The sequence below is a fragment of the Gopherus evgoodei genome, chromosome 6 (assembly GCF_007399415.2).
Source record: "Gopherus evgoodei ecotype Sinaloan lineage chromosome 6, rGopEvg1_v1.p, whole genome shotgun sequence".
NCBI classification, from domain to species: Eukaryota; Metazoa; Chordata; order Testudines; family Testudinidae; genus Gopherus; species Gopherus evgoodei.
Window position 1 is genome coordinate 106,528,203 of NC_044327.1, and position 12,395 is coordinate 106,540,597.

The window sequence follows — 12,395 nt, forward strand, 5'->3', positions numbered from 1 at the left end:
ACCTGTTATTTCTATTGTTATATAAAATGTGTATTATTGGCACTAACCAGAATCCAGTGAAGAATGGATTCAAATTGTACATTGCAAAGTTTCCTGAAAAACTTAAATGTATTAATACTTTTCTACACTTGCTGTAAGAAATTAATATAATCAGATAATGTGAGTTCCTACAAGTTTTAATTTCTCTATAGGTTTCTTTGGAGGTATAAAAATGGCTTTGTAAAAAACTAATTCTTCCCCCCTGCCCCACAATGACTGAAGCAGGAAGAAGCTCTTATCAGATTGCAGCAATACATTCCTTAAATGGATCATCATATTTAAACTACAATACGTAGTACAATATAAAATGTCCATGCCTTTGTCTAAAATATTAAAATATTAATTTATATAATTCAAAATAAATGTATTTAACCAAACAACTTTTGCTTTCCCACCTATTTTATATTTTCAGTTCCCAGTTACTGATATAAAGATCTCAGCACGTGATATGATTTGCATTAAATTCTCAAACTTCAAAAACCACCTGACATTAGCTCTTTCAAAAAGCATGATTTACTGTATATTAAACATAGTTATTCAATGCTTAGTATCACAAAAATCAATATCCACAACAACAAGACAGTCACTGCTACTAGAGTCTTTTGAGACAATTCATAGATAATATTTACAATACACAATGGGACGATTTTGATTTAATGTTTTACGTTTTGACATTTCAGGTAAAAGCGTAAGAACCACAAAAAAGTTTAAAACATTGTTTTGGTTTAAGCATTTAAGCCCAAGCCAACTCTATGCCATTAAATACATACTGTACGCACATTATCAAAGAAAGGCTATGGCATGATTTTGTTCAGTTGGTCTGTGCTCATGTAGCCACATGATATCATAAATTCTTTGTCTGGCACAGGCAGCGCAGTAGCATTGAGTACAAGGCCTTGTGGAGAGTGTACTATGTGAATGGAGGTATAGTCTGGGACAGGTATTTCAGAATTTGAGGCTTCTACTGCAGCTGTACCTGGATTCTCAGCAGTAGTGGTAAGGCTCTCAGTGGTGAAGTAAACATCCTCGATAAAGCTCTGCTCCTGAACATGTGGCTCAACCGCATCGTGAGATGTTGCAGTGATGCATTTTTTCACATCTGCTTCACAGAAATAGGCATTGTCCATGGTGAAGTTTGGTTGACATTGTATAGCTGGTTCCGTGTAGGCTTCACATTGTGTTCTCCTTGTCTTGCTTGTTTGCCCCGGTGAAAGTACAACACTTCCTGCTGGAGTAACGTCACTTACTTGCGCATAAAAGTCAGTATTTGCTCCTGAACTCTGGTTGCTTAGCTGTGTACGGACAGGTGGGCAAGTTGATTCAATACTCTCAGCAAAAGGTGGCTTTGACTGAATATTAGTATTAGGTTTCCGGGGACCTGGGTCAGCAGGACTAGCATGTGACTCATCATTATCTTTTTGATCAAGGCACAAGAGATCTTCTTCCTTTTCACTTCTCTTTTTGGACTGATCAATATCTGAGGTGCCATCACATGTGTCACTAGCACTGAAGTCAGTCTCTGGAATATCCGGTTCACAGCAGCTGGCACGTCCAGAATCATCATCTTTCACTCCAAGACAGTTGAGAGACTTACAATGGTCATCACCCAGGAGTCTGTCAGTGTCCAATCCGTCTGTCTTCTCATCGGGGTCATCTATATCCAGTTCGATAAACTCCACCCAGGAGTCGTCGTTATACAGCTGTGGCTTGTAGCTGTCGTGGCTGGCTAAGATGGAATTCACTTCGTCTAGCTTTCCTTTCTACAGAGCAAAACCAAAATGTATATGTTATAAAGGAAATAGTCAAGAATGGTTATGCTTTCGTATGTAACACATTCGTTCAAGGAAAAGTAACTGTTGCAATGGTAGCAGCTGCGTGGTGTATTATGTTAAATACTCTGGCATCTCTCCCAGCATGAAACACCTATCTGATAGTTTTCCTGCAAAATCCAGCTCAGGGGAAAGCTTTTTTTCAAGTATCATCACTGAACTGATGCCCACTCTGCAGAATTACATTGCACAGTATAAAATTACCTTCAAGAGGTCTGGATCAATCCCTTTAATCTTTGGAGCTGGAACTGGAGGAAGAATCAGCATTTTTAACCTTGAAAAATAAAAATTAGTTTTTAATTCCAAATAATTTAAACTGTTACTTTTTTTGGCACACAGAGAAATAAGATGTTGGCATTCCAGAGCTTTATTTCTTATTTATTACAAGACTACCGTGTGATGGACTCAATTTAAAAATGTTAAAGAAAAAAAATGCTGTTTACTAGTCTCATTTCCAATAAGAAATAGGTTTTCTGAAATCTGGCTTGTTAAAGTCAAGTACATTTATGTCCAGATCACACACATTTTGGATACAGGTCTTCATAGTTTACACTCCACTAGTCAGCTCTTCAGTAAATTCCAGGAAAGTCCCATGGATGGTCCCTCTTGTATAATTTACAAAAAAAAAACCTTATGAGTCAGCATGGATTACTCAACATGCCAAACGACTTTCCCTATGCATCTTCAGGGAAAAGAGGTTCTTGGAGAAGTCCAGTAAGTAGTAAACAGAGGAATGGGAAGGGTTAGGTAGTGAAAGGGAGGGAAGGTATTTCAAGCATGCTAAACACAACCTGCAGATTAATGAAAGCAAAATTTTAAATGGATTGTGTTTGTAAATTCAGACCATCCACTGGAGATAATCATAATGGGCAGAGGGCCACCATGCTCTCTGTGCATACTGAAATGTTTGTAGGCCTTGTGTGGTACTCTACACAGTGGTGCATTTTAGCCTATGTGAAAAAGAACTGATCTTCAGCTATTTCCTGTGTTTTGTGAAAAGCTAGGCTTTACATTAACTGTGGGCATACACACTTCCTCCTCTCTGGTTCCTTCCCCTCTTTCATGGATATGGTAAACCTGTTGGCGAAAGGCAAATCCTGCTTTCCTTTTATAATGTATCTAGTTTTTTGTCCAATAGACCAGTAAACTGATGGACTACTGGCTCCCACGCCACATATTTTTTTCCAAAGTTTCTGCTTCAGGGCTACTGTATCACAGAACTAGTTCCAGAGCTTTAATGACTTTTTAAAACTGGTGGATTCATCTTGTGGGCCTTGTGCTGAATTTTGCTCCTCTTGGCATGTGAAAAACACTTTAGTCTACATATAAATGTACATATGCAAGACCATTGGGGGGTTGTGCGTGTGTGTGTTGGGGGGAATTTACAGGAATACTTTAAATAAGTTACTCTTGATTATGCCCTTGCTTCTTAGCCTAGGAGGGTGCTGAGGTACCAACTGAGCTGAGTGAAGTCTATAAAAGATGTCCACAAACACACATTTAAATGAGAGCCTTGAGTTCACTTCATCAGTATTTATGTCCTTTTTAGCCATGGTCATCATGAACTTTTTTTCTTTTTCTCCTGCTGTTTATAAAAAGTTTCAGTCATCCAACCATGCATGAGAAATAATACCATGTGATTTAGATGTCCCATCCCTCTGTTGAGAAATTTCCCAGTTCTAGTTATGAGTAGCAAGGACATGACATCTGCAGCCTGGAAAGAGTAGGAGCCATCAATATGTGAGACTACTCAGCAGAAGTTCAATAAAACCAATGAGTTCCATGTACTGCCAGTATATGGGATTTGCTTTTTCCTGAAAATGGTGTAAAAAACTTTTAAAATAAATGTCTACAATTCAGTTGTTTTACATATAAACCTCACAGGGACAGGTTCCATTGTTCAGGGACAAATAAAAAGTTCAGCTTCAGTATGAAGTCGCATCACTGAAAAATCTCAAGAAATAAATTATTTCCCCCCCTCTTTTTTTTTCTTCAATGTAAGTCTGCTAAAACCTGATCATTTTTTAAAAATGCACCTCACAATTCAGAATTTTTTCTATTCCACAAGCCACGGCAGAGCTGAGAATGGATTGCCTCATCTTATAATTATCTTGCCTGTAACTGTAACAGACAAGACAAAGCACTTATAGGTGGTGGTGGTTGTTTTTTTTAGTCAGCTGTATCTCTGGAAGGATTTAAATTAGATAACTATCATTTGGCTGCTACTACAGAATTTTTTTAACATCTACGAACACCAAGCTCCTCACAGCAAATTTGGATGCTGATTGACAACTCAACATGCAACGTAAGAGTCAGTAGACTTTACTGAAAGGGCAGGACAAATGTGTGATTTGATGACATAATGGACCATGCCAAACAACTGCTAAAGAAAAATGAACAGAGGAAGCACACTTACCTTCGGTGTTTAGAGAACAGAATTAAGAACATCACCACTATCAGCCCAAATGTTCCAAAGACGATAACCAAGAGCCATGGAAACTGGATTTCTGAAATAACATAACAAAATCACATTGGCAGGAATCTGCAAGGCTATGCTGTGACCTTACACTTAACTTTCCCTTCAGTCTCAAAGGATTCCACAAGTTATGTATTCTATGGGACCTTTGGTCACTCAACTAAAAATTCTGCACAAAAAACAAGTAAAAAAGTGTCCTTCCAATATCAACCATTTTAATATTGCGTTTTATGAGTACAATTCGACACCTCAAAAACAAGATGAAGTTTTCTATTATAGAACCAAATCCTGGCAAAGGTAGCATGGGCAGAAGCACTTACATGAAGGGCATAGCTACACTAGACAGTTTACAGCCGTGCTGCTGTAAGCTCTGTATTGTAGCTGCTGTACGTTAATGGGAGAGAACTTTCCTGTCGGCTTAACTGCTCCAGCCCCCGCGAGTTGCAGCAGCTTTGCTGGTGTAACTTATATTGCTCAGAGGTGATTTATTCACTTCTCCCACACAGCAACATAAATTATGCTGACATAAGCTATAGCATAGACATAGCCTAAGAAGGAGACAGATGCATGCACGGAAGGAAATAATCTGCCTTCTCAGGGCCTAACAGTGGTAGTACAGCCAGCAAATCTTGCCACAAGGTGTATTTTACTGCTCCTCTAAGCAAGAGAAGAGTGCTCATTACTGGTAGCAGATGCCTTTGCTAGACAAAAGGTAAGCCATCCTCCTTTCTGAGCAAACCATGCCCTTTCGGCCAGGCAATCACCCAACAGCATAACATGATGCAACAGCCAGCATGCACCTCTCTATAAGGCCAGGCTGGTCACTTATGTTTTGAGCAGTATCAGTTGTACAAAGGTTGATGGCTTTTTCCTCCTTTTCCCCCCTGCCTTGCAGCCTAGTACATGCAAGGAGAGAACTTAACATGTGTGGTATGATAGAAATGGGAAACCATGCTGATAAGTGAAACATTCTTCTTAAATAATGGCACTCTCATTCTACTGAAGCTGTGACTGTAAAGGGTTAACAAATAGGAATACATATGGAAATCTGTTCTGGCTGCAGCCCTTAAGAGTCCTGATTCTTTGTTTTAACTTTAGGCCTCACTCATTTTTCTAGCCAAGAAGGATTGAACAAGGAGCTTTAAAACTGTAAGAACGTAAATATAAAAAATATTTTCAGAGACCATTTTTCCCATTCAGTTAACAGCTCAGCTTTTTGATGCTTAGGCCAAATTTTCAAGCTTGCATGCTTGAAATTAGGCACCTAAATCCATATGGAGATACATAAATAACAGGCCCCATTTGAAAGTCCCACTGAAGTCAATGGGATTTGTGGATGTGCAGAATCTTTAAGAAATTAGGTGCCTACACAAGGATTTAAGTGCCTAACTTTAAGGCAAAAAATTTCAAATCTAACTTTATGCTCCAAAACTGAGAAATGCCAAATACAGAACTCAGATCAGCACTGAAGTCAGAGGTACAGGTGCACCCATATGACTCAGCTTCCAGAATCAGGGCTTTAAGGATGAAGGGAACCCAGCAAGCACAGAGTATTTGGACTTTATTAAGGTATTTTGTCATTCTGTTTCCACAAAATCTTACTTGAAAATTTAATTTGAATTGACATGGGTAGGAAGAACAGTACCATATGGACTGAACACCAGCTAAAATGTCCATAAAAACTGGCAATATAAACAGTGGAGAAGAAGTGTCTAGTAGGATTTTGCAGGGATCATTTTTTGGTCCAGTTTTATTTTATATCTCTACTAGTGATCTGGAAAAAAGAGTAAAACAGAACTAAATAAATTTGCCAATGATACCAAGTTTTGAGTTGGTAAATTTGCAGGTCAGGCCCAACCATGTTTCAGAATGATCAGTTCCTTTTTTTTAGATAAAAATAAATGGGAAGGCTCATATCAGCTGTTCTTTTTCTAAAGCTCTTTTTAAAAATGGGTAGAGGAACAGGAGTCAGGGCTTGTCTACATCACAAAGTTGCAGCGCTGGTGAGGGGGTTACAGCGCTGCAACTTAGGAGGTGTACACATCTGCAGGGCATCACCAGCGCTGCAACTCCGTTTGCAGCGCTGGCCGTACTCCCGTTTTGTCTCGGGTGTAGAGGATCCAGCGCTGGTGATCCAGCGCTGGTAATCAAGTGTAGACACTTACCCAGCGCTTTTCTTGACCTCCGTGGAATAAGCAGGTATCCCAGCATACCTGAGGAAGCGTCTGGTAATCAAGCAGGTCTCCTTCCCCGGTTTGCAGGGGGGTTCGGGGAACGCGAGAGCAAACCGCGGCGAAGCTGGTCTCCTTTCCTGGTTTGCTCTCGCGTTCCCCGAACCCCCGTGCAAGCAGGTCTCCTTCCCTGCGGTTTGCAGGGGTGTTTGGGGAACGCGAGAGCAAACTGCGGCGAAGCTGGTCTCCTTCCCCAGTTTGCTCTCGCGTTCCCCGAATCTCCGTGCAAGCAGGTCTCCTTCCCTGCGGTTTGCTCTCGCGTTCCCCGAATCCCTGAGCAAGCAGGTCTCCTTCCCTGCGGTTTGCAGGGGGGTTCGGGGAACGCGAGAGCAAACCGCGGCGAAGCTGGTCTCCTTCCCCGGTTTGCTCTCGCGTTCCCCGAACCTCCGTGCAAGCAGGTCTCCTTCCCTGCGGTTTGCTCTCGCGTTCCCCGAATCCCCGAGCAAGCAGGTCTCCTTCCCTGCGGTTTGCAGGGGGGTTCGGGGAATGCGAGAGCAAACCGCGGCGAAGCTGGTCTCCTTCCCCGGTTTGCTCTCCCGTTCCCCGAACCCCCCTTGAAGCCGCCCAACAGCGCTGCAGTGTGGCCACATCTAACACCACTTGCAGCGCTGGTTGCTGTAAGTGTGGCCACTCTGCAGCGCTGGCCCTATACAGCTGTACTAATACAGCTGTAACAACCAGCGCTGCAAAATTGTAGATGTAGACATACCCTCAGAAAGTTACTATCCCTCGCCATCTCTGGCAGGCCAGGAGGAAAGCTAACTGCTTTCACAGTCTAATTGTCCTTATCTAAGTGTGTTTGGCATGAACTACAGAACTCATTAATGATCCTCAAATTACTTTTATCTCCGCAAAGTTGGGAAAAAGCCTCATTGAGTTTGTTGCTGAATCTGTCCTTCCTGTATGCAAGGATCCTGTCCTGCTGAATCTGTCCTTCCACAATGCAAGGATCTTCTGCTGTGCCAGAGGGCCAGTCTCACCAAGTGCTTTTTATTGCAGTCATCTGAGTTTCTAGTGTATTCTGGTACTAAACACTAAGGACAGGAAGCAAGGAAAGCAGGGCACTGTTTAGAATGATGCTTCTTTGCAGAGTTGTTCTTCCTCACTTACCTTCATTACACAGAACGGAGCTAATTGAAGAAAGAGACACATAAAGGGCTTCACTGAACTCCCCAAATTTTTCAGAAGCACGTTGTCTCGATCGGACTCGAATCTCATAGTCTCTTCCCAACTTCAACGAGTACAATGGAACTACTGTTGCGAGCCTGGGCTCCAACTACAAAGACAAAATGACTGATACTTAGTTGACAAATACAAACATTTGCAGACATTTTTACTTACATGGAACTTTTCTGTTTACTGTTCAGAGGTATAGCGGGTATATGTCAAGCTGCAAGTCCTTTTATTGTTCCAACACTATTCTGCTAACTTCCCAATGAAAACTGTCTTGTTAAAAACAGGACATATTGGAATTAGAGAGGCGTGGCTGTAAAGGACCTTAAGAGGGCATCAAGTCCTTAAGAGGGCATCTACGATGAGGCAGGATTAGGTATACTTCCTAAACCCCATCCTGGATAATACTATGCTCTAGAGTCCACACTTCAGCACAGTTCATAGATTCATAGATTCTAGGACTGGATGGACCTCGAGAGGTCATCGAGTCCAGTCCCCTGCCCTCAAGGCAGGACCAAATACTGTCTAGATCATCCCTAGTAGATATTTATCTAACCTACACTTAACTATCTCCAGAGATGGAGATTCCACAACCTCCCTAGGCAGTGGAATCTCCCATTCCAGTGTTTAACCACCCTGACAGTTAGGAACTTTTTCCTAATGTCTAACCTAAACCTCCCTTGCTGCAGTTTAAGCCCATTGCTTCTTGTTTGATCCTTCTTATGAACTAAAAATTATTTAAACTCTTTTCTGTGCACAAACACCAAACTCACTGCACATCTTATAAACTTACTCATTTTAGGAATATTGTGTAAACCCCTCCCCCCCAAAATCACAGTGCGAATAAAATGTGATGGTAACATATGAAGAGTGGGAACAGATTTCAGGAATTGAGACCCTTATATATAAATATTAACCATAGATCTACATGCCTTGGTACCTACCTATGTACACAGGCCCCATTCCATAGTGACTGAACACCTCCCTTCCTTAGACCAGTCTTCTTCCCTTATACAATCTATTTCCAGCTCCAGCATCAGAGTACACAAAAAAATAATGAAAATGTGCTCTAAATACAATTCCCTCTGGTGGGAGTTATGTTGAATTTATGTTTGCAGAAGCCCGTACTATTATTGGCAAGAGTGAATGAGAGTCAGAAAGCCAGACAGAGTGGAATAGATTAGCCTGAAATCATTTGGACAAGACAGAATTCATGATCCCACAGATTTGGAATAAGTTTGTACTTGAACTGTGCAATCTAAATAAGCACTGTGTTTGCCTAATGTGTACTTTAAAACACATTCTCTCTGCGGTTATGAGACTGTGGTCTTTGGACCACAAGTAAATCTATAGGCTGAAATATCTTGAGAACAAAGCAGTCAGGAATTACGCTGTTGGGAGAGGAGAGGCTCCTTCCTGTCCCCTGTGGTCCACAGGAAGTAGCTGAGAGAACCATGGCATTATGTCTCACTGACTCTTAGCATGTAAAGGCAATCTGTCTGGAAGGCAGCTAAGGAAGAACACAATCCAAAACTAGCTTAGCTTGCTTGTTTCATACTGTAGTTGTATAAATCCAGAAACAATGAAACACACTGGATTTTCACACTATGGCTTAGGGCCTTTTCTTTTACTGAGGTACACCTCGGAGTAGGTCCCTAATGGTGAAAAGTCTACCAGACACAGGAAGGTTGTAGTGTCAAAAAGTAGTCATAACCTCTATAGTGCTGGAGCCCCAAGGGGCCAATGTAACCTCAAATATGAGTAATGCTGCCCTGGGCAGCTGGAGGATGCACTGATTGAACCCATTCCCTTAACAGACTCACAAGGAAAGGATACTATGAAAGCTTGATCATAATGTAAAGCTGGCCTTCTCCAGCAGAAATTTAACAGGGAAGGCTAGGCAGCAGCAATACCATCTATCTTCCTTTGCACAGTTTTAATCACACTGTTAAACAATAACAGAATACAAATTTAAATTCAGCATGGAAGCATGTCCTCTGGAATGGTGGTCAAAGCATGAAGGGGCATATGAATGTTCAGCATATCTGGCACGTAAATACCTTGCAAAGCCGGCTACAACAGTGCTATGCAAATGCCTGTTCTCACTTTCAGGTGACATTGTAAATAAGAAGAGGATAGCATTGTCTCCCATAAATGTAAATAAACTTGTTTGTCTTAGCGACTGGCTGTAGGACTGAGTAGATATGTAGGTGCTAAAGTTTTACATTGTTTTGTTTTTCAGTGCAGTTATGTAAAAAAAATTCTACATTTATAAGTTGCACTTTCACGATAAAGAGAGTGCACTACAGCACTTAAGAGGTGAACTGAAAAATACTATTTCTTTTGTTCATCTTTTTTACAGCGCAAATATTTGTAATAATAAATAATATAAAGTGAGCACTGTACACTTTGTATTCTGTCTTGTAATTGAAATCAATATATCTGAAAATGTAAAAAAACATCCAAAATATTTACAATAAATTTAAATTGGTATTCTATTATTGTTTAACAGTGTGATTAAAACTGCGATTAATTGGCAGCCCTATTCAGAACTACAAGTCAATGGATTACATTGTTTGCTCCAGTTTTCTGTACAGAGCAGCCTACGGTAGGGTGACCAGATGCCCTGATTTTATAGGGACAGTCCCAATATTTGAAGCTTTTTCTTATATAGGCTCCTATTACCCCCCACTCTGTCCCAATTTTTCTCACTTGGTCTCTGGTCACCCTAGCCTACAGAAGACTTACACCTTTCAAGAGTCACTTCTTTTGTTTAACCTTCCATTGCTAATCACTACTCTGGCCTTTTAACTTGATGCCATGATCAAGAATATGATAGATGGCTTAAATGCACAAATTGGAAACAACTCTACTGGCTGGGAAGGAGTCATGGGCACAGCAGCAGAAGGCATCCTAACTTATAATGGTGAACGGCTTTTGAATCTCTATGGCCAAACACCCTAATGATAGGAGGCAGTCTCTTCCAACAAAAGAGGATTCCCAAGCTAACATGGAGATCACCAAACAATGTGACTGTCAAGGAGACAGATCATGTGTATATAGCTAAGAGATGGGCATCTTCTTTGAGGGATGTCAGAGTCAGCAGGGGAGCAGATGTTGGCTCAGATCATTATATTTTACTGGACATGTTATAACAAACTCAAAAAGATCACGGAGACAGACAAAAAGAGTGTTATAGCAGTCGATAAGTTCAGGGACAGACACACACACAGCAGATTCCAGATTGCACTTAGCAACTGATCCAGTGTTTTCCAAAAGTCTGGAAAGCAAATGAAGGCAGTTGAGATAGCACAGGTAGTAGTGGGCCTCTGAACAGGGCAGAAGAAAGAATCATGCATTACCTCTGTAACAAAGGAAGTGACTGAGGAGCGAGAAGGAAGTTCTGAAGGCAAAAAAAGGAAGAGTTGCAGACTGAACTTTTAGAAGTGGATGCAAGATACAGAGTAGAAGACAAAGAAATAAAAGATATTCAGGCAAGATGGAAATGCCAGGATTCAGAAAGCTGCAGAGGCATAAGCAGCACTACAGAGTGCAGACATCAAGCAACTCTACGGAATAATGAAAACCTCTCAGGAAGAACCAGCTCAGGGATGATCACAGACAGAAGCTAGACAATAGAAAGAATATTTCCATTCCATATTAAACTGTCCAGAGCTGACGATCATGCACAGGTTCAAGAGAAATATCAATGCTAAGTTAGAAATAGAAGAAGGACCAACAAAGCCCGATGAAATTAAAGTTGCTATCAAAGAAAGGCCTCAAACAGGGGAAAGCTCCCAGCACTGACAGAACTGAAGCTGAGGTACTGAAGAGAGAGGTGAAATTCTGACTGAGGAAAACTAATAAAATATGAGTGAAAAAACAAGTGCTGCAAGACTGGAAAGATGGCATCACCATGGCATTGCCAAAAATAAAGGGTGATCTGAGTGCATGAACGGGAGAGGCATTGTACTGCTATTAATCCTAGGCAAAGTACTGGGAATCCTTATGCTGAACAGAATGAAGAAAGCAATGGATGAAATACAGTAACTCCTCATTTAATGTTGTCCCCCTTAACGTTGTTTCAATGTTATGTCCTTGCCCAATTAGGGAACATGCTCATTTAAAGTTGTGCAGTGCTCCCTTATAACGTCCTTTGGCTGCCTGCTTGTAAGATTCTGCGGAAGTGACTTTACCAGGGAGCATTGCACAAGTTCTGCTTCTCCCGCCTCCTCCCTCTCCCTCCCAGAGCTTCCCCCACTGCTGATCAGCTGTTTGGAGACACTTAGGACTTTCTGGGAGGGAGGGGGAGGAGCGGGAAAGCGTTATGTCTCCACTCCTCTCCCTCCCTCCCAGAAAATCCTAAGTGCCGCCAAACAGCTGACTTCAAGCGCATATAAAAGACAAGTCAAATTGTTTTTTTTAACATGTACTGGGGAAAATTGAAAATATATATACTAACAACTAGAGGTTCTTAGAAAAAGACAAAGAAGGAAAAATTTTCCAAGGCACAAATGGTAGTTATTTGAAATGCCATGTATTTGAAAATCTTCCTCAAAAATTTCGCAGGTGATCTTTAAGTTGTTCTTAAAGGGATAATGCAAGGGATAATTTGGCCCAAAATAAAAATGTAATAAATATAACTGT

At 41.1% G+C, this 12,395-nt stretch overlaps 1 protein-coding gene across 1 annotated transcript in view; it reads right to left on the reverse strand.

The window, feature by feature from the left end:
• Positions 1–206: 206 nt before the first annotated feature.
• Positions 207–12,395, reverse strand: part of GHR (growth hormone receptor) — a 191,698-nt gene continuing 179,509 nt past the window's right edge. Inside the window, exons 6-9 of the mRNA XM_030567486.1 lie at positions 7,686–7,851; positions 4,285–4,375; positions 2,073–2,142; positions 207–1,799 (exon numbers count right to left, since the gene is read on the reverse strand). Coding sequence (XP_030423346.1) covers positions 834–1,799; positions 2,073–2,142; positions 4,285–4,375; positions 7,686–7,851 — 1,293 coding nt within the window. The 3' untranslated portion in view covers positions 207–833. The remainder of the gene's footprint in view (positions 1,800–2,072; positions 2,143–4,284; positions 4,376–7,685; positions 7,852–12,395) is intronic.